Source organism: Boleophthalmus pectinirostris, unplaced genomic scaffold (assembly GCF_026225935.1).
Source record: "Boleophthalmus pectinirostris isolate CB_2022bp ecotype Guang Dong unplaced genomic scaffold, ASM2622593v1 HiC_scaffold_9, whole genome shotgun sequence".
In the NCBI taxonomy this organism is placed as follows: domain Eukaryota; kingdom Metazoa; phylum Chordata; class Actinopteri; order Gobiiformes; family Gobiidae; genus Boleophthalmus; species Boleophthalmus pectinirostris.
Genome location: NW_026571541.1, coordinates 37,646,597 through 37,668,554, shown reverse-complemented (window position 1 = coordinate 37,668,554; position 21,958 = coordinate 37,646,597). Strand labels below are relative to the sequence as shown.

Here is a 21,958-nt window from a genome sequence, read left to right as displayed (position 1 = left end):
CTGTTTTAGTCCTCTGGTTTAGTCCAGGTCTAGCCCTGGTTTAGTCCCTGATGTACTTCTCCTTTGGTTCCTATTTTAGACCTGGTTTGATCCCTGATTTAGTCCCTAGTTTAGTCTCACGTTTTGCACTTGGTTTATTCCCTGTTTTAATCCAGTTTTAGACCTGGTTTAGTCCTGGTCTAGTCCCTGGTATGAACCTGGTTTAGTTTCGGTTTAGTCCTGCTTTAGCATCCTGATTATGTTCCTGTTTTAGTTCTGATTCAGACCTGGTTTAGTCCTGGTTCAGTTTTGGTTTAGTCCTGGTTTAGTTTTGGTTTAGTCCTGGTTTATAGTCTCGTCTGCTTTTCCAAAACCTGAACTATTTTCCTTAAATCCAGTGTTCTTCCGGGACTTTTGAGGCAGAATTCCACAAAACAAAAATCTGCAACCAACTTCTCGTTTGGCACCGTTTTAAAAACAGGGAGGAACGTTGTTTTTTTTGTTGTTTTTTATAAAGATACAAACGTCTTTACAAACATTTGGCAAAGGCTTCAAAAATACACCGTGAGAATCTGAGCTACTCTGGTTTGTACTTTTCACAAAATGTCTGTGCTTCGGGTTTTTCCTTGTGCTCTGCTCTGGAATAAAAACACAACAGTGACAGTCTGAGGTTACACCAGCAGAGGGCGCAAGGCTCTACGTGGGTCTATGAACGAGGCCAGACTTTAAAGACTTTAAAGAGGGGGTATGTGACTCTGTGGGGCATTAAAGACGGGGTATTTGACTCATTTTAAAAATGTTATATTTAGGGCCGGGCACATTAAAGGTTGTATAGAGGATTTTCCAAGGAACGAGAAATCCAGCGACTGTTTGTCCTTTTTCAAATGTTGCTCCTGCGTGAAACCACCCCCCTCCCCTACAGCTCCTACGTAGAAACACCTCCTCCCTCCTCCTCCTTACGCCACAAACAGGTTTGTTTACAGCCGGTGCTGCACATGACTTGTAAACAACTAACTACAGTGTTGGTTAGACAAGACGGAGAAGTGAGGAGCGGGGGGAGGGGGGCGCGGAGATTTCGTTCGCGGACGAGAAGTGAGGAGCAGGGAGAAGAGAGGAGAGGGAGAGAGAGAGAGGGAGGGAGAGGAGAGAGGAGAGGAGAGGGGAGAGGGGAGCGGTGCGCGGAGATTCCGTGCCCGGAGAAGTGAGGAGCAGGGGGAAGAGCGGATCGGGCAGTGGGGACAGGAGCAGGAAAGGGGAGCAGAGAAGGTTGCGCGGAGATTCAGTGCGAATGAACTAGCTACAACACGCAGCAGCAAGCGGACTCTTTCTTTGCCTTGAAAATTACGTTTTCAGACATAGGATATCGCTTTCGTGTCCTGAAAAACGTTTGTCTTGCTCTTGGAAATAAAATAAAGTACGTTTTCATAATAAGCAGAAGTTTCCTGTCCAGGAGTAATTTGTGGACCAGTGTGTCAGTCTTTAGACCCTTGCGTCTGCTTCAGTCGCGCCATCGCTGGAATGAATCTTCAAGAATCACCTTAGTTTGGTTTCGCTGCTTTTCCCCTTGTCTTCTTCTTTCAGCGACCTCAAAAAACGGACTTTTTTTTGCGGCGAACTGCTCCTGGATTCTTGTCGCCATCGCAACAAACTTTGTGCGAACTGCGAGGAAGATATAGGTCAAAAAAAAAGCCGCTAAGAACTGTTGCGTTGGTGGAGTAAACAGCGTCTGTGCGTCTTGCGTGTCTGTGGACTGTGTGACAGTCGTACGTAAACCACGTACTGGTGACGCGCAGGCAAGTCAGTTACGCTAGAAACGTAGGGAGTTTGATTGACAGCCTGTCAGCTCACAGATAACGAGGCAGTGTCGTTATCTATTGGCAAATGTTTAGCCCCACCACGTCCAGAGTTGATGAATTTTTATTCTCTTTTTTTGGTCATCATAATTACAAGGCTACTGCATCTATAATCTATCACTGACAATTTGAAACAAAAAAAAATCCTCCATACAACCTTTAACGCATAAATTTTGCGTTAACTATTTAAGTCATTAATGCCGACAATTATTTTAATGCTGTTAATGCAGTTTTTATTATTTATTCCTTTATTTTATTGGAAACGTTTGTTTCTCACTGGCTTTTATTTTGAAAACGTCCACCGTGAGCGTTTCTTTAAGTTTGACGTCTTTTCTTTACACTTTTTTCACTTTTTTCTGACCACGTGAGATGCAACATGTCCAAGCCTCCGCGAGTCGTGGGTTCGGTCGCGGTTTCAGCCGCGGGCTCCGGCTCTGGCCGGACCGACCGTGCGCTCTGAGCTGAGCTTGTTTCTTTACTTGCAGGGGGAATCACTGCTGACTGGATTGATTTCCCAAGAAATATCAGTCCAAGTTTATAACACTGATCTAGAAATTATTACTAGTGTCGTGTTTATTACTCACTGAATAAAAAGTATTGAAAAAATATATTAGTAGTACAAACATCCATTGAATATTTTTTCTTGAGCCTTCACAGAAAACCTTGACGACTCTGAGGGTTCAACTCTGAAAGAAAGTGTGTGGCTCTTTCATTTACATTTCCAATAAAAGTGCAGCTATACTCTACTTTTCAATTCATTAATTGGTTTTACGTATAACATGCGATTAATCGCGATTAATTTTTTTATTTTTGCCCAGCCCTAGTTATATCACTAGTTTTAGATGACGTCACCAAAAGCAGCTGGGGTCAGGAAGTAAAGACAGACGCACAGAACCTCGTTTACCTCTGCTGACTCGCCGCCTAAATTCTGTGCACTGTGTTTGCTGCAGCCGCTCTAATCGGGAGAAAGAAACATTTTTCATGGGCACTGAAGGTGTGTCACAGGGGAGTTAGTTTTAAGAAACTTACAGAAAAAAGACGACAAAAGTGAATCGACAATGTCCGACTAAAAACAGGAGGCACAGAAACGGACGATGCTCGAGTTTGCAGCGATCACTTTGTAACAACTGTATAATTTATTAATTAATATTTTCAAATTATTTTTTAGAAAGATGAGCATCATAAGTAATGGTAAACTGTCCGAACTTGTCATGCTAAAAGCTTCATGTGGTGCTCATTTTATTATCTTACTGTTGTGATTTGGTGTTTTATACCTTTTTATAACCAGTCAGATACAGAATAATCAGAAAAGTCTGACTTCTCCAGATCGTGCAGGTCATAAATTATATTCATACTTGTCCTTTTTAAAATGTTGCTCCTGCGTGACGACCTGAGAGACAATAGAAAACGACGCAGCCCTTTTTTTGTCGTCATAATCACAAGGCTGCTGCAGCTCTGTTCACAGCAAAAACTGAAGGGTTAAAATTTCAGGGTAAAATATTTCAGAGTTATTTTAACACAAAAAGTGTTATTTAACTATTTGAAAGTTTAATGGGGGTTGGAGTTGGGGTTATTTGCCAAAGTTGATTTGGTTCAAGTTAATTCAACTTCCTCTAGTGTTAATTTGGCTCCTCCCACCACCACTTCAAACTCCCGCGAGAGAAGACAAGTTTGAACAAACTTTACATCATTTCATCTTAAATTAACTCAAAGAGTAAAAATAAAACACCTCTGTGTGTTGTTTAGTTAAATGAGGATAACTCTACAAAGTGTTATCTGTTTACTCTCAAAACATTAATATAACTCTTGATTTCAGGGTTAAACAGGAACTTTGGTCCAGTGTTACTTAATTAACATTTCCAAAAATGTTAAATTAACTCAGAACAAATTGGACTCATATAAACCCTGAGAAAATGTTCAAATACATTTTGTGAGAGTCGATTTTAACGCTCCACTTTTTACTGTGTGACGCTATTTTGAACTTTCATTAACAATCTGAAACAAAAAAAAAAATCCTCCATACAAACTTTAACTTGATTTATAAGTCACTCCCCCTTCAGAGCACAATCACCACGCCGTGTACAGTTTCGTATCGTGTTTTTGTATTTTTATGAAGAATTTTCACGTGGGAGCGTGGGTGACGTGGGCTTGTGGGCGGAGCCTCGTACAGACTCGTACTGCTAACTGTAAGGAGGGTTTGAATAGGGCCCGGGAGAGATCTCTAGATTACTCAAACATGCACGGAGGACTCTAAAACCTCGTGTTTTTGATGACGGAACATTAGAACGTGAGAGAAAGCTCCAGAATACCCCCTCTTACTTTTCCCAAATACTTTTTAACCTAATAAGTAATTTCTTGGATCACTACTTTGTACTTCTACTTGAGTATCATTGTCTTGAAGTACCAGTGCTTTTACTCGAGTACTTCAGACCCCAGACTGTCACTTGTTGCTGTGAGAAGTTGGTTGCAGACGTGCGTCCTGTTTCACTCCGGCTCTTCGGCTCTGGTCCAGTCCAGGTCTTCATCAGAACCGTCGGAAAAACATCACCAAAAAGTGCAACTACAAACTCCCATTACGCTTAAAGGCAACATGAGAAACGTACAAAAATAAAACTCAAACACCTCCAGACCGGACGGTGGGGTTGGGTAGGACGCGCATGCTAGTCGTAAACACGGCGGTCATTGGCACAGTCGTTTTTGGTCACAGGAATCGTTTCGTGGCAAATCTGGTGCCGTTTTTTTTTTTTTTTTTTTTTTTGAAGAAATACTCCAAAAATATTTAAAAAGTTGAGTTTTGAATCCAAGCGTCCAGGAGAGTTCACAGTGTGGGAGCGAGCATGCACACGACCAACACAAACCAACAAAGGAACCAACGAAGGAACCGACGAAGGAACCGAGGAACCAAGGAACCAACGTCTGTGTAAACATCGACACTGCAGCAACAGGGAGGGCCTAAAGGGGGCGCTGTGTCCCTCCAACAACAGGAGGGGCAGGGGGCCAGGGGAGGAAGAGGAGAGGAGGTCTGGACCCTGGTCTGGACCCTGGTCTCTGGTCTGGATCGCTTGGGGTCCATCAGAGACTGGACTTCAGACCTAGGTCTAGACTCTGGTCTGGATTCTGGACCTCGGTTTAGACCTGGTCTCTGGTTTAAACCTGGTCTGGAGTCTGGACCTTGGCTTACACCTGGTCTGGACCTGGTCTCTGGTCTGGATCACTTGGGGTCCATCAGAGACTGGACTTTGTGGACCAGTTCTCGAGCGATCTTCAGGATGTTCTGGACGTCGTGACGCTCGGCCATCTCTGAAAAAAAACAAACAAAACAAAAAACATTTACTCAAAACTGTCCTGTGCATTTGACCCGTTCATTTGTCCTCCAGTTAAAGCACAAACTGTATAAAGACGTGGACTGAGGTTGAAGCGTTTCCTCTTTTTTGTGGCTCTTCAGGTTAAAGGAGAATCTCATTCAAATCAGTGGAGAATTTGGGAAAAGTTTTGCCGCTAAAATACATAATATTTATATTTTACAACAACTCACCCTTACGTAAGAGATAAACCTGTGTTTCTGTCAATAATCATAACATCGTTTCTTTAAGATCTCTTCTATATAACTGTGATAAACAGTATTTGTACTTTTAACATGTTTAATATTAACTCTAAAAATACTTTGTTTATGTTAAAGTTGATTACCGCCCTCTAGTGGACGCTTTTGGTTCAGGTTTTGTTTGTTTGTTTGTTTGGACTCACGGTCACAGACGATACACATCCCTGTTTTCAGCCTTGGGGCATCTTTGTTTGTAAGTTCAGTTTGTTTTCTGTTGTATTGTTGTTTTCTTGCAATTGTTTACATGTGGTAGAAAATAAACTATTGAAAAATGTGAGCTATTGCTACATTAATGAGTGCAGACTTTTATTTTGCTGGCAAAAATATATTTTTTGGTTGTGTAGCAAATCCAAAACTACATTTAATGAGGTCAAGATAATTATACAGCAATATCTCTGTAACAAGCTACAAGTTTATGTACAACTGTTTTGTTTCTCTGTATTTACATGTGCGTTGTCTGTACAGTTTATTAATACACATTTTTGTGTGTTCTGTTACAGTTTTACAAGAATCAGTTTTATCAGTCTAACCCTGGTACTGACACCACAGTGAGGACAGAATGGTATTTATATTATGATTTTATTTTTTTACTTACTGTACACACATTTATATAATTTATGTCTTATTGACACCAGTCTCTTGCTATTTTTTATTGCTATTTATTTAGAAGTTTATTTCCATTCTAATAAATATTTTTTACTCTTTGTTACTGTGATATAATGTGATGTGTGAGCTACTGTGTCCAAGTCATTTCCCATGTCGATCAATAAAGATCTACTCTCACCTATGCTCATGAGCTCTGGGTAGTGACTGAAGGGACGAGATCGCGGATACAAGCGCTCGAAATGAGTTTCCTCCGCAGGGTGTCTGGGCGTCTCCCTTAGAGATAGAGTGAGGAGCTCAGTCACACGGGAGGAGCTCGGAGTAGAGCCGCTGCTCCTCCACGTCGAGAGGAGCAGCTGAGGCTCGGGCATCTGTTCCGGATGCCTCCTGGACGTCTCCCTCGAGAGGTGTTCCGAGGCCCCGGGGAAGACCCAGGACACGCTGGAGGGACTATGTCTCTCGGCTGGTCTGGGAACACCTTGTGGGTCCCCCGGAGGAGCTGGAGGAAGTGTCTGGGGTGAGGGAAGTCTGGGAGTCCCTGCTTAGACTGCTGCCCCTGCGACCCGACCCCGGATAAGTGGAAGAAAATGGATGGATGGATCAATAAAGTCTAAGTCTAAGTGTAAACTCTGACAGAGTCAGTTGATTTGTGTAAAATGTTGATGTGACCGTCACGTCTCACTGCAGAGATTCTCTGGAGGATTTAAAACGCCACATGCAGAATAATAAAACCCCAAAGAAGATCACGGACAAACACACGTCAAGGCTTTCACAATCTCCCAGAGTGAAGGGAATTCAAACCAAAACCTGAGACAAAATCCAAGGCCCGTCTGGTTCTCCTCTGACCTTCTCCTCTCCTTCTCCTCTGACCTTCTCCTCTGCTCCTTTGCTCTTCTCCTCTGACCTTCTCCTCTGACTCTCCTCTGCTCCTCTGACCTTCTCCTCTGCTCCTCCACTCTCTTCTGCTCGTCTGGTTCTTACCGTTGAAGAACTTGATGATGTCCGTGAAGTCCATGTTGTTGTGGATGATGATCTCTCTGTAGACCGTGACCAGGGCCAGAGCCATGAAGAGGACGAAGTGTCGGGAGGAGACGCGAGGAGAAACCCAGATGACCTCCCACACCGAGAACACGTCCTCGTACAGCAGCTCTGAACGCAGCACAAAGAGTCACGCAAACACAAAGTCAACGTCTGTCAAACGCTTTCCTCCATGGAGATGTTACTGCTTTGTCTGGAATGTTTCACAGTAAGACATTAAACTTTTCTATCTTCATGGAGATCATTTTTGAGTTTTAAAACCACCTGTGACTGAAGAAATGTCAAGTAGAGCTGTTTAATGTCACAGTGTGGGACATTCCAGGCACAGCGATGACGTCTCCATGGAAACGAGCAGGTGTGTGGACGTCTCCTGGTCGTGTTTATAAAACGGTGTGAGAGTTTGAAGGTTCACCTCTCTTAAAGTCCAGCAGGAACCATCTGTAGCAGAAGTAGAAGTGAGTGTAGTCCCCGTTCTGCTGCATCAACTCGAACAACTCTGAGTCCAGGATCTGAGGAGGAGAGAGGGAGGAGAGGAGGAGAAGAGAGAGAAGAGGAGAGAGAGAGGAGGAGAGAAGGGAAGGAGGAGAGTAGAAGAGGAGAGAAGGAAAGGAGAGGAGAGAAGGAGAGGAGAGAGAAAGAAAGGAGAGGAGGGGAGGAGGAAAGGAGGAGAGAAGGAAAGAAGAGGAGGGGGAGGAGGAGAGAAGGGGAGAAGGAAAGGAGGAGGGAAGGAAAGAAGGACAGAAGGGGAGGAGGAAAGGAGAGGAGGAAAGAAAGAAAGAGGAGAGGAGGAAAGAAAAAAAAGGAGGAGGGAAGGAAAGAAGGACAGAAGGGGAGGAGGAGAGAAGGAAAGGAGAGGAGAGAAGGAGAGGATGAAAGAAGGAAAGGAGAGAAGGAGAGAAAAAAGAGGAGAGAAGGAAAGGAGGAGAGAAAGAGTGAATGAGAGGAGGAAGGGGGGGAGGAGGAGAGAAGGAAAGGAGGAGTGAAGGAAAGAAGAGGAGAGGAGGAGAGAAAAAACAGGAGAAGGGAAGGAGAGGAGGAAAGGAAAGGAGGAGAGGAGGAGAGGATGAAAGGAGAGGAGAGGAGGAGGAAAGGAGAAGAGAAGGAGAGGAGGAAAGGAGGAGAGAAATAAGAGGAGAAGGGAAGGAGAGGAGGAGAGGAGAAGAGAGAAGGATGAAGGGAGAGGAAGGAGGACAGGTAAAGGGAAGGTAAAAAGAAGTAGAGGCAGAATAGACAGGAGCGAGAGAGAAAGAGTAAACAGAGAGAGGAAAGGAGGAGGGAAGGAAAGAAGGACAGAAGGGGAGGAGGAGAGAAGGAAAGGAGAGGAGAGAAGGAGAGGATGAAAGAAGGAAAGGAGAGAAGGAGAGAAAAAAGAGGAGAGAAGGAAAGGAGGAGAGAAAGAGTGAATGAGAGGAGGAAAGGGGGGGAGGAGGAGAGAAGGAAAGAAGAGGAGAGGAGGAGAGAAAAAACAGGAGAAGGGAAGGAGAGGAGGAAAGGAAAGGAGGAGAGAAGGAGAGGATGAAAGGAGGAGAGAAGAGAGGAGGAGGAGAGAAATAAGAGGAGAAGGGAAGGAGAGGAGGAAAGGAGAGGAGAAGAGAGAAGGATGAAGGGAGAGGAAGGAGGACAGGTAAAGGGAAGGTAAAAAGAAGAAGAGGCAGAATATAGAGGTGGGGGGGGGGGCAGACAGGAGCGAGAGAGAAAGAGTAAACAGAGAGAAGAGGTGAGACACATTAGAGCTGAATGATCGTATTTCCACAAGGAGAGAAGAACATACATCACACAAACGTTTAATTATATCAGAGACGGAGAGATGGAGACAGAGAGATGGAGAGACAGAGAGAGACAGAGAGATGGAGACAGAGAGATGGAGAGATGGAGAGATGGAGACAGAGAGACAGAGAGATGGAGACAGATGGAGACAGAGAGATGAGAGACAGAGAGAGACAGAGAGATGGAGAGATGGAGACAGATGGAGACAGAGAGATGGAGACAGATGGAGACAGAGAGATGGAGAGATGGAGAGACAGAGAGACAGATGGAGACAGATGGAGACAGAGAGATGGAGAGATGGAGAGACAGAGAGAGAGAGAGAGAGACAGATGGAGACAGAGAGATGGAGAGATGGAGACAGATGGAGACAGATGGAGACAGATGGAGACAGAGAGATGGAGACAGATGGAGACAGAGAGATGGAGACAGAGAGATGGAGACAGAGAGATGGAGAGACAGAGAGATGGAGACAGATGGAGACAGATGGAGACAGAGAGATGGAGAGACAGAGAGACAGAGAGATGGACAGATGGAGACAGATGGAGACAGATGGAGACAGACACACAGACTGAGAGCATTTTCAGTCCAACAGAACCGCGCTGGTGCAGGGTCCAGTACCGAAGCTCGAACCGACTGACAGGTGCACGTCAAAAATCAGAACGTTTGGAAACTGAAAAGTTGGTTCCCGATTTCCAAGAGAAATGTGACGACACGGCGAACGTGAGCAGATTGATCCGGGTCACACACAGGAAAATAAACAAAGAAAGAAAAACGCGTGTGTGGAACATGGAGGAGAAATCAAGTGACAGAAGATTGTGCAGTGGTCAGAAGAAGAAGAGGAGGAGGAGGAGAACAAATATTTGCTTGTCTCTGTGTTCGAACGGTGAGGTTCCATCTTTGGATTGGGCATCGCTGCCGCCTTCTCCACAGCAGATGTTTCTCCACACAGATGTTTCTCCACACAGATGTTTGTCCACAGCAGATGTTCCTCCACACAGATGTTTCTCCACACAGATGTTTCTCCACAGCAGATGTTCCTCCACTGCAGATGTTTCTCCACACAGATGTTCCTCCACACAGATGTTCCTCCACACAGATGTTCCTCCACACAGATGTTCCTCCACAGCAGATGTTCGTCCATAGCAGATGTTTCTCCACACAGATGTTTCTCCACTGCAGATGTTTCTCCACTGCAGATGTTCCTCCACAGATGTTCCTCCACACAGATGTTTCTCCACACAGATGTTTCTCCACACAGATGTTTGTCCACAGCAGATGTTTGTCCATAGCAGATGTTCCTCCACAGATGTTCCTCCACACAGATGTTTCTCCACACAGATGTTTCTCCACACAGATGTTTGTCCACAGCAGATGTTTGTCCATAGCAGATGTTTCTCCACAGATGTTCCTCCACACAGATGATTCTCCACAGCAGATGTTTGTCCACACAGATGTTTCTCCACACAGATGTTTGTCCACAGCAGATGTTTCTCCACAGATGTTTCTCCACAGCAGATGGTCCTCCACAGATGTTCCTCCACAGCAGATGTTTGTCCATAGCAGATGTTTCTCCACAGATGTTCCTCCACAGCAGATGTTCTTCACAGCAGATGTTCGTCCACAGCAGATGTTTCTCCACAGATGTTCCTCCACAGCAGATGTTTCTCCACAGCAGATGTTCCTCCACAGCAGATGTTCGTCCACAGCAGATGTTTCTCCACAGATGTTCCTCCACAGCAGATGTTTCTCCACACAGATGTTCCTCCACAGCAGATGTTCGTCCACAGCAGATGTTGTAGCAGAGCTTGGTGCAGATAAATCTCTGGTGTAGATGATTTGATCCATGTTTGTAATTTTCTGCTTTCAAATAACCTTCGTTTTATTTGGTGGTAAATCCACACCTCTGTCGATGATCATCATGGGTTGAATGTGGGTTGTTCACCAGTGAGAACTTTGGTTCCTGGTGGAACTAGTGTAAGGAACTGGCACTGGCACCGTTCTGGCTGGTCTAAAAACAGCTAGAGAGAGAGAAAGATGGACAGAGAGACAGAAAGAGAGAAGAGAGAGACAGAGGCTTTACCTGGATGAGGGACCTCATGTTGGCGAAGTGTGAGTCCATCGCTCCTCCGTTTGGAAAGTTCTGACTCATCCTCTTCATCAGCTGAGTGAAACAACTGTACGCCAGGCACTCTGAGAAATATATGAACCATTACACAAGAAAGAAGATGAGAAGATGAGAAGGAGGAGGATCAGGTGGAGCAGAGGATTCTCACCGTCGTCCAGAATGACCATAAGAGGCGCGAGGAGGTCACACATTCCCTGGACGTATCCTGTCTCCAAATGCTCCCAAACGTAACTGAGGAAGAGAAGGAAAAAAACTTTAAAATTCTAAATTCAGTTCATTGTACACACACTGTAACACGGGGAGGGCATCTGACACACGGCACCTGCACATGATGTTCCGGAGCTTCTCCAGGTTGGCCGTGGTGAAGTAGTGGTAGTTTCGGTCACACCTCTGCACGTCTTTGTCGATTCTGTGCAGGTTCAGAGCCACAGTGTCCAGCAGCTCAATCTGTGGAAACACCGGGACGACAGGTCGACAGGTCAGACTCCAGAGCTCCAGCTCAACATTTAAAGCTGCTCTGTGTAACTTTTCTACCTGACATATTCATCTAGACCAGGGGTGTCAAACTCATTTTGGTCCGGGGGCCGTGTCCAACCGACTTTGATCCCAAACTCATGTCATATAAACCCCAAAAATAACAATAGGTTCAAATATTTGTGCAGAGAAACACAAATCTATTACAGAAATCTTTTTTAATTGATGAATTCTTTCTTTTACAAAATATTATAATATAATGAACAACCTGAAACTTTAAGAAAAATGTAATTTCAACACAAAGTTTTAACATGAACTTGAGCTACGTTCAGACTGCAGGGCTTAACGCTCAATTCTGATTTTTTTGTGAAATCTGATGTTTTTTCAGCTCGTTCACATTTCCAGTTAAATGTGACTTGTATGTGACTCCAGTGTGAACATTAAACGACCCAAAAGTGTCCCACATGTGACACTGGAGACACGACGACGTCAACCGCAGCGAGCGTCTCTGTGTTTACAGAAGTTGTCCAAACATGGACGCAGCATCGAGCACCTGGAGATTTTAAAGTTCCTCTCGTACCAGAGCCAGAACATGAACAACTTACTTGTTTTAAGGAGGAGATTGAGAAGGAGAAGGACGAGGTTTTTGGTCGTGGTGTTTTGTGGTGAGTGGAGATGTGCTTCACTTCAGTCACACAGAGTTCATTAACAATTTTCACCTACTTCAGTGCAGAATAGTGATGTTTGTGTCTTGTTGATAACGTGTAGGTGGATGAATGAACTTTGACCGTTCAGACTGAAGTCACATGTCAAAAGATCAGATATGTATCAGTTTCAGGAGCAAATATCCAAGTGTCCTGGGTCACATTTGAAAAATCGGATCTGTGTCATTAAAAGATCAGACACAGGTCACATAGGGGCCAAAAAATTGGATTTGGGTGACTTCAGGCTGCAGTCTGAACGTAGCCTTGTTTGCAAATAGGAATAAGTCAATTTTTGTTGTAAAATCCTGCACTCGGCTCCACTTTTCTCATGTTGGACATTTTTCTGATGAGGGTGTCACGGTCAACAGTCAAAACGATCGTCCTTTAAGAGCGTTTGGAAAGAGACAAGTCTTCATTTGCTGCTCTGGTGGGAGGGGCCACGTACAGAGACGCTGGAGACGCTGCTGTGATAAACACCACAGAAAATTAACAAGATTTTAATAGAAAATATAATTAAAATATTTTAGTAGAAAATCAGCCGAGGACCAGATTAAAGGTCTTTGGAGGTCCGGATCTGGCCCCCAGGCCGTATGTTTGACACCTCTGATCTAGAGTTTATTCTTTATTCTTTATTTGTGTTTCTGTCGTGGGTGAAAAAAAAGTCTAAAGGCTAAACTCTGATAAAACTTGATTTCTGTCAAAAATAAAAATCAGATCAGACTGAGACAGAAGTGTTTATGGACCAATGACCTGGAAAAGTCATGGAAATTTGTAAATCCAATGAAAGTTTTAGAAACGTCATGGAATTTTTGTATCTCTTTCGCACAACTCCAGCGTTCTGTTAAGTTCTCATTAAACTATTCTGATTATTTCTGAACATCTGCACCTTTATGTTTAAAAGAGACGACAATAAATGCTCTGACAGGATTTTAAATGTTCAAAAACTATGATCCCAAACCATAAGGTGAGTGGAAAGAGTTCACATTTCAGATTTAGCCCTAAAAGTCTGATCAATTCTACACATGTAGGTGCTGTAAAGTCATGGAAAAGTTTTGAAATTTTGTCAGTGAAAAAGAGTGGGAACCCTGTAAAGATAATACACAAGTTTTTGTCATGTAAACAGACTGGATTATTTGCTTTTTGTCTGAGATGTGGAAATTATGTCTCTTTAACAGCTGGAGCTAAAGTAACGGTTTATTTAGTCGTGTTTTAATCAGAATCTGGATCAGAGTCATAAACCTGCACTTTTCTCCGCTTCATTCGGTCGTGTTGTGTCCAGTTAAACTCCTGCCGCTGAACGCTGTTGTTTTCCCGACTCTTCCAGTGCATTGTGGTCTAAACTGACCGCTCTAGTGACCGCCAAAGCCCATTACTGTTCAAGGTGCATTGTGGGAGATTTTAAGTGCACTACTTTTTCACTCTCTGGTCATTTGGACACCAACAAAAATCTGTGTATCATTCGTTCATTCGCGATGTTGGACTTTTGTATCGGACTGAACCAGGACTGATCCAGGTCCGGGACCAGACCGGGACCAGACCGAGACTGAGACCAGACCGGGACCAGACCGAGACTGAGACCGAGACTGAGATCAGACCGAGACCAGACCGAGACCAGACTGAGACTAAGATCAGAACTGAGACCAGGACCAGACCGGGACTGAGACCAGACTGGGACCAGACCAGAGGCTCAGCGTCCACGGCAGGGCTGGAGCTCGAAGCTGAGTCTCGGACCCCGCGGAGGCTCAGAGTCAAACCTCGGAGTCCTCCCTGGTCCCGCCCTGGTCCTGCTCTGGTCCCGCCCTGGTCCCGCCCTGGTCCTGCTCTGGTCCCGCCCTGGTCCCGCTCTGGTCCCGGACCTGGATCAGTCCTGGTTCAGTCCGTATGCAGCGCAAAAATTCGCAAAAGTCACGGAAGTCACGTAAACGGGAAACGGCTGTTATCCATTTTTTCCATTTTTAATTTAAACACAAAATCGCAAACTGAAAAAATGAATCATTATTTGTTTTTTTTGGTTTTGGAGACAAATAATGAAGAAAACTGTTGTTTTTTCGTTTTCTTATTTTTGGTTTTATATTGAAAAATGAGCGAATGACACACGGATTTTCCATGTAAACCTCAATTCAGAATTATTATTTCCACGTAAACTCCAAGGAGAATATTTAACATGGGCGTTATAAAAAGGTAAATAAATATAATACAGACTGTATATTTTTACCGTGTAAGACGACAGAGACGGGGAGATCTTCTCTGCTTTCTCTCCGTTGGTCACCAGTCTGTCGAGCTGAGAGCAGAGTCTGTCCGTGTCTCTGGTCCTGGTCTGGTCTCCTGGGTCTTGGCTCTGGTCTTGGCTCTGGTCTTGGTCTTGGCTCTGGTCTTGGCTCTGGTCTTGGCTCTGGTCTTGGCTCTGGTCTTGGCTCTGGTCTTGGCTCTGGTCCGTGGTCTCCTCGTTGGTCTCCTCGTTGGTCTCCTCGTTGGTCTCCTCGTTGGTCTCCTCGTTGGTCCCGGGCTCCTCCTCCGTGCTGGACGTGATCTGTGAGTGGGCAGAGGTCACAGAGTAGTTCCTGGACGAGGGCAGGCCCGAGTCCGGAGAGTCGAACTCCAGCAGGGGGCGCTCCTCGGGGGGCAGGGCGTGCGGGGGGAGCAGGGTGGAGGTGGGAGGGGGCGTGTCCTCGGTGCTGGGGGGGCTCTGGGCTCCGTCAGGCTCGTCCACCGACATGAACACCTGAGAATACAAGAGGGTTAGAGCAGGTATGAGCACAGACGCAGATACAGCGGCTCATATGGAGCTTCCATATTTAGAATTTCAACCAGAAACATCAAACCAACTAAAGAGCCAATCAGGAGCAAGACTGTTAAAGGTAACGCCCCAGGTTTGATTGACAACACTGTCAACAATCCTATTGCTAACACTAGGGAGTGACCTCAGGACTGGTCTGTTATTAATGATCAGAACTTGATTTAGGGACAAAATGTTGAAAAAACCCCAGCATCATGTAGAGCGGGTTAAAAACAGAATTTTAAAGTCAGAATGCTGAGTCTGGCAGCAGAAGTTACAGAAAGAGAGGTAAAGTAAATTGGAGCTAGAGTTGATGGAGCCAGAAGGTCACCCATGATCACTTCCAGTTTGGAACACAGCGGGTCGCAGGTTAAACTGTGTCCATTTATATAAACAGTCTGTGGGGGGTGGGAGCAGCATCATGTGGCTGCCTCAAGGGTGAAGTATAGTTCTGCGTCGACTCAACGCGCTCTGCCGCCGTCGCCTTGTCACCGTCGTTTTTGATTTATGGATCTGCGTCGAGGTCTGAGCACTGTGGAGTAATTCACCACCAAAACACCAGGGGGCGACGATATCTGTCCATTCATATATACAGTCTATGTGTGTGACCTGCAGATGTATAATCTGATCAATTTAACATGAACCATGTCCGACAGGACTCAGCATTAGTACAACACACCTCTGTCACAGAAAGAACACTCATATTCCACTGAGTCGTGTCCTTTTTAAGTCCGACAGAAGCTGAAACGCGTCAGGGCACAAGGAACGATCTGTTTTTAAGTGCTTTGTTTGTGTGTTCTCTCTGTTCTCTCTGTGTTCTCTCTGTGTTCTGTGTTCTCTCTCTGTGTTCTCTCTGTGTTCTCTCTGTGTTCTCTCTGTGTCTCTCTGTGTTCTCTGTGTGTTCTCTCTGTGTTCTCTCTGTGTTCTCTCTGTGTTCTCTCTGTGTCTCTCTCTCTGTGTCTCTCTGTGTTCTCTGTGTTCTCTGTGTTCTCTCTCTGTCTCTGTGTTCTCTCTGTGTTCTCTCTGTGTGTTCTCTGTGTTCTCTCTGTGTCTCTCTGTGTTCTCTGTGTTCTCTGTTCTCTGTGTTTCTCTCTGTGTTCTCTCTGTGTTCTCTCTGTGTTCTCTGTGTTCTCTCTGTGTTCTCTCTGTGTTCTCTCTGTGTTCTCTCTGTGTTCTCTCTGTGTTCTCTGTGTTCTCTCTGTGTGTTCTCTCTGTGTCTCTCTGTGTTCTCTCTGTGTTCTCTCTGTGTTCTCTCTCTCTCTGCTGTGTTCTCTCTGTGTTCTCTGTGTTCTCTCTGTGTTCTCTCTGTGTTCTCTCTGTGTTCTCTCTGTGTTTCTCTCTCTCTGTGTTCTCTGTGTGTTCTCTGTGTTCTCTGTGTGTTCTCTCTGTGTTCTCTCTGTGTTCTCTCTGTGTTCTGTTCTCTCTGTGTTCTCTCTGTGTTCTCTCTGTGTTCTCTCTGTGTTCTCTCTGTGTTCTCTCTGTGTTCTCTGTGTGTTCTCTCTGTGTTCTCTCTGTGTCTCTCTGTGTCTCTCTGTGTTCTCTCTCTGTGTTTCTCTGTGTTCTCTCTGTGTTCTCTCTGTGTTCTCTCTGTGTTCTCTCTCTGTGTTCTCTCTGTGTTCTCTCTGTGTTTCTCTGTGTTCTCTCTGTGTTCTCTCTGTGTTCTCTCTGTGTTCTCTCTGTTCTCTGTGTTCTCTCTGTGTTCTCTGTGTTCTCTCTGTCTGTGTTCTCTCTGTGTTTCTCTGTGTTCTCTCTGTTCTCTTGTTCTCTCTGTTTCTCTCTGTGTTCTCTCTGTGTGTTCTCTCTGTGTTCTCTCTGTGTTCTCTGTGTTCTCTCTGTGTTCTCTGTGTTCTCTCTGTGTTCTCTCTGTGTCTCTCTGTGTTCTCTCTGTGTTCTCTCTGTGTTCTCTCTGTGTTCTCTCTGTGTTCTCTCTGTGTTCTCTCTGTGTTCTCTCTGTGTTTCTCTCTGTGTGCTCTGTTCTCTCTGTGTTCTCTCTGTGTTCTCTCTGTGTCTTCTCTCTGTGTTCTCTGTGTTCTCTGTGTTCTCTGTGTCTCTCTCTGTGTGTTCTCTGTGTTCTCTGTGTCTCTCTCTCTCTGTGTTCTCTCTGTGTTCTCTGTGTTCTCTGTGTTTCTCTGTGTTTCTCTGTGTTCTCTCTGTGTTCTCTCTGTGTCTCTCTGTGTTCTCTCTGTGTTTCTCTCTGTGTTCTCTCTGTGTTCTCTCTGTGTTCTCTCTGTGTCTCTCTGTGTGTTCTCTCTGTGTTCTCTCTGTGTTTCTCTCTGTGTTCTCTCTGTGTTCTCTCTGTGTCTCTGTGTTCTCTCTGTGTTCTCTCTGTGTTCTCTCTGTGTTCTCTCTGTGTTCTCTCTGTGTCTCTCTCTGTGTCTCTCTCTGTGTTCTCTCTGTGTTTCTCTGTGTGTCTCTCTCTGTGTGTTCTCTCTGTGTTTTCTCTCTGTGTTCTCTCTGTGTTCTCTCTGTGTTCTCTCTCTCGTCTCTCTGTGTTCTCTCTCTGTGTTCTCTCTGTGTTCTCTCTGTGTTCTCTCTGTGTCTCTCTGTGTTCTCTCTGTGTTCTCTGTGTGTTCTCTCTGTGTTCTCTCTGTGTTCTCTCTGTGTTCTCTCTGTGTTCTCTCTGTGTGTTCTCTCTGTGTGTTCTCTGTGTTCTCTCTGTGTTCTCTCTGTGTTCTCTCTGTGTGTTCTCTCTGTGTTCTCTCTGTCTCTGTGTTCTCTCTGTGTTCTCTCTGTGTTCTCTCTGTTCTGTGTTCTCTCTGTGTTCTCTGTGTTCTCTCTGTGTTCTCTCTGTGTTCTCTCTGTGCTCTCTCTGTGTTCTCTCTCTGTGTTCTCTCTGTGTGTTCTCTGTGTTCTCTCTCTCTGTGTTTCTCTCTGTGTTTCTCTGTGTTCTCTCTGTGTTCTCTCTGTGTTCTCTGTGTTCTCTGCGTGTTCTCTCTGTTCGTACCTCGTTGCTGAGCGTGGAGTCGCGGTGCACCAGTCTCAGGACGTGGCTGTCGATGCTGCTCCCTGACGACAGTTTGGCAAAGATGGCCGACTGCATCTCCTTCTCCCTCTGCCTCACGATGAGCTCGCAGGCTTTCCACTCACGCACCACCTGCTGGTAACGCTCGGAAACGCGCGCGTCCACCTCAAACACACACAGAACAAACACACATCGGGTTTAGTCTGACACACGAGCAGCTCTGCGGAGACTCGTCCAGGGGTGTAGAACATCTGCACACACGTCCTGCTTCTGACACCAACGTTCTACTTTCTCAAACTGTGGTCCAGCTCCTTCAGGTGGGACTGGAGCTCTTCAGTTTGTGGGTTTGTCTAAAGCTCATTTGATCCACTTTGTGTCCCTGGATCATTTTCTGTTTAAAACTACAGTGGAAATGATGTAGTCCACGTTTAGACCTGGTTTAGTCCAAGATTAGACCTGGAATTAGTCCTGTTATAATCCTGGTTTAGACCTGGTTTAGACCTGGTTTCATCCACGATTAGACCTGTAATAGTCCTGCTTTAGACCTGGTATTAGACCAGGAATAGTCCTGTTTTAGACCTGGTTTGGACCTGGTTTGGACCTGGTTTGGACCTGGTTTAGACCTGGTTTAGACCTGGTTTAGACCTGGTTTAGTCCTGGTTTAGACCTGGTTTAGTCCTGGTTTAGACCTGGTTTGGACCTGGTTTAGTCCTGGTTTAGACCTGGTTTAGACCTGGTTTAGACCTGGTTTAGACCTAGTTTAGAACAGGTTTCATCCAAGATTAGACCTGCAATAATCCTGTTGCAGACCTGCTTTAGACCTGGTTTAGTCCTAGATTACACCTGGAATTAGACCTGAAATTAGACCAGGAATAGTCCTGTTTTAGTCCTGGTTTAGACCTGGTTTAGACCTGGTTTAGACCTGGTTTAGACCCGGTTTAGACCTGGTTTATTTGCCTGGACAATCTGCTTTAAACTGTGCTTCTGTCTACAGCCTGATAACGTTCATTTGAGAGTCTGAGGTCAGTACCTGTGTGGGGTCAGTACTTGTGAGGGGTCAGTTCTTGTGAGGGGTCAGTTCTTGTGAGGGGTCAGTTCTTGTGAGGCGTCAGTACTTGTGTGGGGTCAGTTCTTGTGAGGGGTCAGTTCTTGTGTGGGGTCAGTACTTGTGTGGGGTCAGTTCTTGTGAGGGGTCAGTTACTTGTGTGGGGTCAGTACTTGTGTGGGGTCAGTACTTGTGTGGGGTCAGTTCTTGTGAGGGGTCAGTTCTTGTGTGGGGTCAGTACTTGTGAGGGGTCAGTTCTTGTGAGAGGTCAGTACTTGTGTGGGGTCAGTTCTTGTGTGGGGTCAGTTCTTGTGTGGGGTCAGTTCTTGTGTGGGGTCAGTTCTTGTGAGGCGTCAGTACTTGTGTGGGGTCAGTTCTTGTGAGAGGTCAGTACTTGTGTGGGGTCAGTTCTTGTGTCGGGTCAGTACTTGTGTGGGGTCAGTACTTGTGTGGGGTCAGTTCTTGTGTGGGGTCAGTTCTTGTGTGGGGTCAGTACTTGTGTGGGGTCAGTTCTTGTGTGGGGTCAGTACCTGGCTCAGGTCTTTCTTGTTCATCCCAAACTTGTAGTGTCCCAAGAGGAAAGGCCACACCTCCTTCCTGATCTCGTGCTGGACGCCTCCATAATAAACCAACCGCAGCAGCTCCAGCTCTTTGTAATTCTGAAGAAAAAAAGACAAAACATGTGATTGGTCTAAAACAGTTTGATTGACAGATATTAAAACACTATATAAGGCTGCAGGGGGCGGGGCTTGTGACGCAGGTTTAAATGAATGAGATCCAAAATGTCCGCCGCCGTCGCACACTTCATTTTTCCCTCGTTAAGATTCGGTCCCTGGAGGAGAATGGGGCTGTGGTAATAATAGAACCTGTGATGAGGCTCAGAATAGACGGAGAAACGCCTGCGTCACAGAAGCGCTCTGCTGTGGACTTTCACTCATGTGTCTGCCTCTCTCTCTTTACATAAATATCACCACAGTCCTGCTCCTTTTTCTGCATAAATAGTAGTTTTTCTATGAGCGCCCCCTGCAGGTTTCGGGTCAGATACACAGACATATACAATAGTTTTGAGAGCATTTTTAGTCAGTGTGTGTAGTCGATTTTTGAGGCTAGTTCTTGTCAAACTTTACAAATTAATTAATTTTTACTCCATCCATTTCATGTTTTTTTGGAAATAAAAAGTAGTACGGTATCCTGATTAATCCGTGTATCATTCATTCATTCTTTTTTCAATATAAAACCAAAAATAAGAAAACGAAAAAACAACAGTTTTCTTCGTTATTTGAATCCAAAACCAAAATGAAAAAAATGGATAATGACTCATTTTTTCAGTTTTCGATTTTGTGTTTAAATGAAAAATGGAAAGAACGGATAATGGCCGTTTACGTGACTTCCGTGACTGTGATGTCGGACTTTTGCACTGCATACGGACTGAACCAGGACTGATCCAGGTCCAGGACCAGAGCGGGACCAGAGCGGGACCAGAGCGGGACCAGAGCGGGACCAGAGCGGGACCAGAGTGGGACCAGAGCGGACTCCGAGCCTCTGCAGGGTCTCCGCAGGCCTCAGCTTCAAGCTCCGGCCCTGCCGTGGGCTCTGAGCCTCCGGTCTGGTCCCAGTCTGGTCTCGTTCTGAGTCCCAGTCTGGTCTCGGTCTCAGTCCCGGTCTCAGTCTCAGTCTGGTCCCCGTCTGGTCTCAGTCCCGGTCTCAGTCTCGGTCTGGTCCCCGTCTGGTCTCAGTCTCGGTCTGGTCTGGTCTCGGTCTCAGTCTCGGTCTGGTCCCCGTCTGGTCTCAGTCTCGGTCTGGTCTGGTCTCGGTCTCAGTCCCGGTCTGGTCTCAGTCTCGGTCTCAGTCCTGCTCTGGTCCTGGTCTTGTCCTGGCCTGGTCCTGGATCAGTCCCGATTCAGTCCGTATGAAGTGCAAAAGTTCAACATCGCAGTCACGGAAGTCACGTAAACGGTCGTTATCCATTTTTTCCATTTTTCATTTAAACACAAAATCGAAAACAGAAAAAATGAATCGTTATCCATTTTTTCATTTTGGTTTTGGAGGCAAATAATGAAGAAAAGTGTTGTTTGTTCATTTTCTTATTTTTGGTTTTATATTGAAAAAAGAATGAACGAATGATACACGGATTCTGATTCATCACAGCATTAGGATTCGTTCGCTTGACGGTAGGCAGGTACTTTTTTTTAATTTAACCAATCACTGTTATTTGGTCATGACGTATGTAATGTGCCAAATCCCGTAGGAAGGAGGACAATAACGTTGCCTGGAAATGCAGAAGGACAGCCGCTGGTACAACGATGAGTCTGGATTTGTCCAGGCAAGCAATAACGTCTTTCCCCTTGATAAAATTCACCAAACATTCTCTTTGTTCTGGTTTTAAATCCTCGATCTATGGAATCGTTGCCAACACAGAATGTACGGCTCTTCGCTGATTGGTCAGTGCGTGGTCTACAACTTCCGGGGTTCTTGTAAATCGTCTAGTGCAGGGGTGCTCAATACATCGATCTCGATCTACCAGTCGATCGCCAAGGTCGTGTGGGTAGGTTGTAGCGGGTGCAGGGAGCGTGTGGGGCGTCTCAGTGCAGCCTGTGCGCTCATTTGAAACCCGCGGAGACTCTACGGCGCATCACAAACACACACGCTCCCTACGCACGGCTCGTCTGCGACAGCGTGTGCCCTCGTGTACCAGCCTGCATCACAGGGCAGGTTCAACTTCCTAAACATCCTACCTGTCCACCTGCCTCACGTCAGCACGCCGCCCCTCGCCTTTTCACGCTCTCGCTCCTTCCTGCGTACAGCCAACACAAGCCCCTCCCACAGTGCGGCTGATTAGAAGAGCAAGACCAAACGTGAAGCAAAAACCAGTCTAAATTTATGTTCCAGTGTTGGCACAAAGCAGGTCTACAGCATAGAGCGGATCTACAGAACAGACCTACTGCCACATTTAGCTGAACTTTGTCTAACAAAAGTGACAAATGCATCTGTGTTTGTCACGATGTGCGTTTGGTTTGGTAAACGTGCAGAG

General features: G+C 45.6%; 1 protein-coding gene across 1 annotated transcript in view; it reads right to left on the bottom strand.

The window, feature by feature from the left end:
• Positions 1–2,399: 2,399 nt before the first annotated feature.
• Positions 2,400–21,958, bottom strand: part of sgsm2 (small G protein signaling modulator 2) — a 97,789-nt gene continuing 78,230 nt past the window's right edge. The window contains exons 16-24 of the mRNA XM_055166881.1: positions 19,458–19,586; positions 17,865–18,047; positions 14,360–14,866; positions 11,289–11,413; positions 11,115–11,197; positions 10,922–11,031; positions 7,487–7,583; positions 7,018–7,185; positions 2,400–5,132 (exon numbers count right to left, since the gene is read on the bottom strand). Coding sequence (XP_055022856.1) covers positions 5,044–5,132; positions 7,018–7,185; positions 7,487–7,583; positions 10,922–11,031; positions 11,115–11,197; positions 11,289–11,413; positions 14,360–14,866; positions 17,865–18,047; positions 19,458–19,586 — 1,491 coding nt within the window. The 3' untranslated portion in view covers positions 2,400–5,043. The remainder of the gene's footprint in view (positions 5,133–7,017; positions 7,186–7,486; positions 7,584–10,921; positions 11,032–11,114; positions 11,198–11,288; positions 11,414–14,359; positions 14,867–17,864; positions 18,048–19,457; positions 19,587–21,958) is intronic.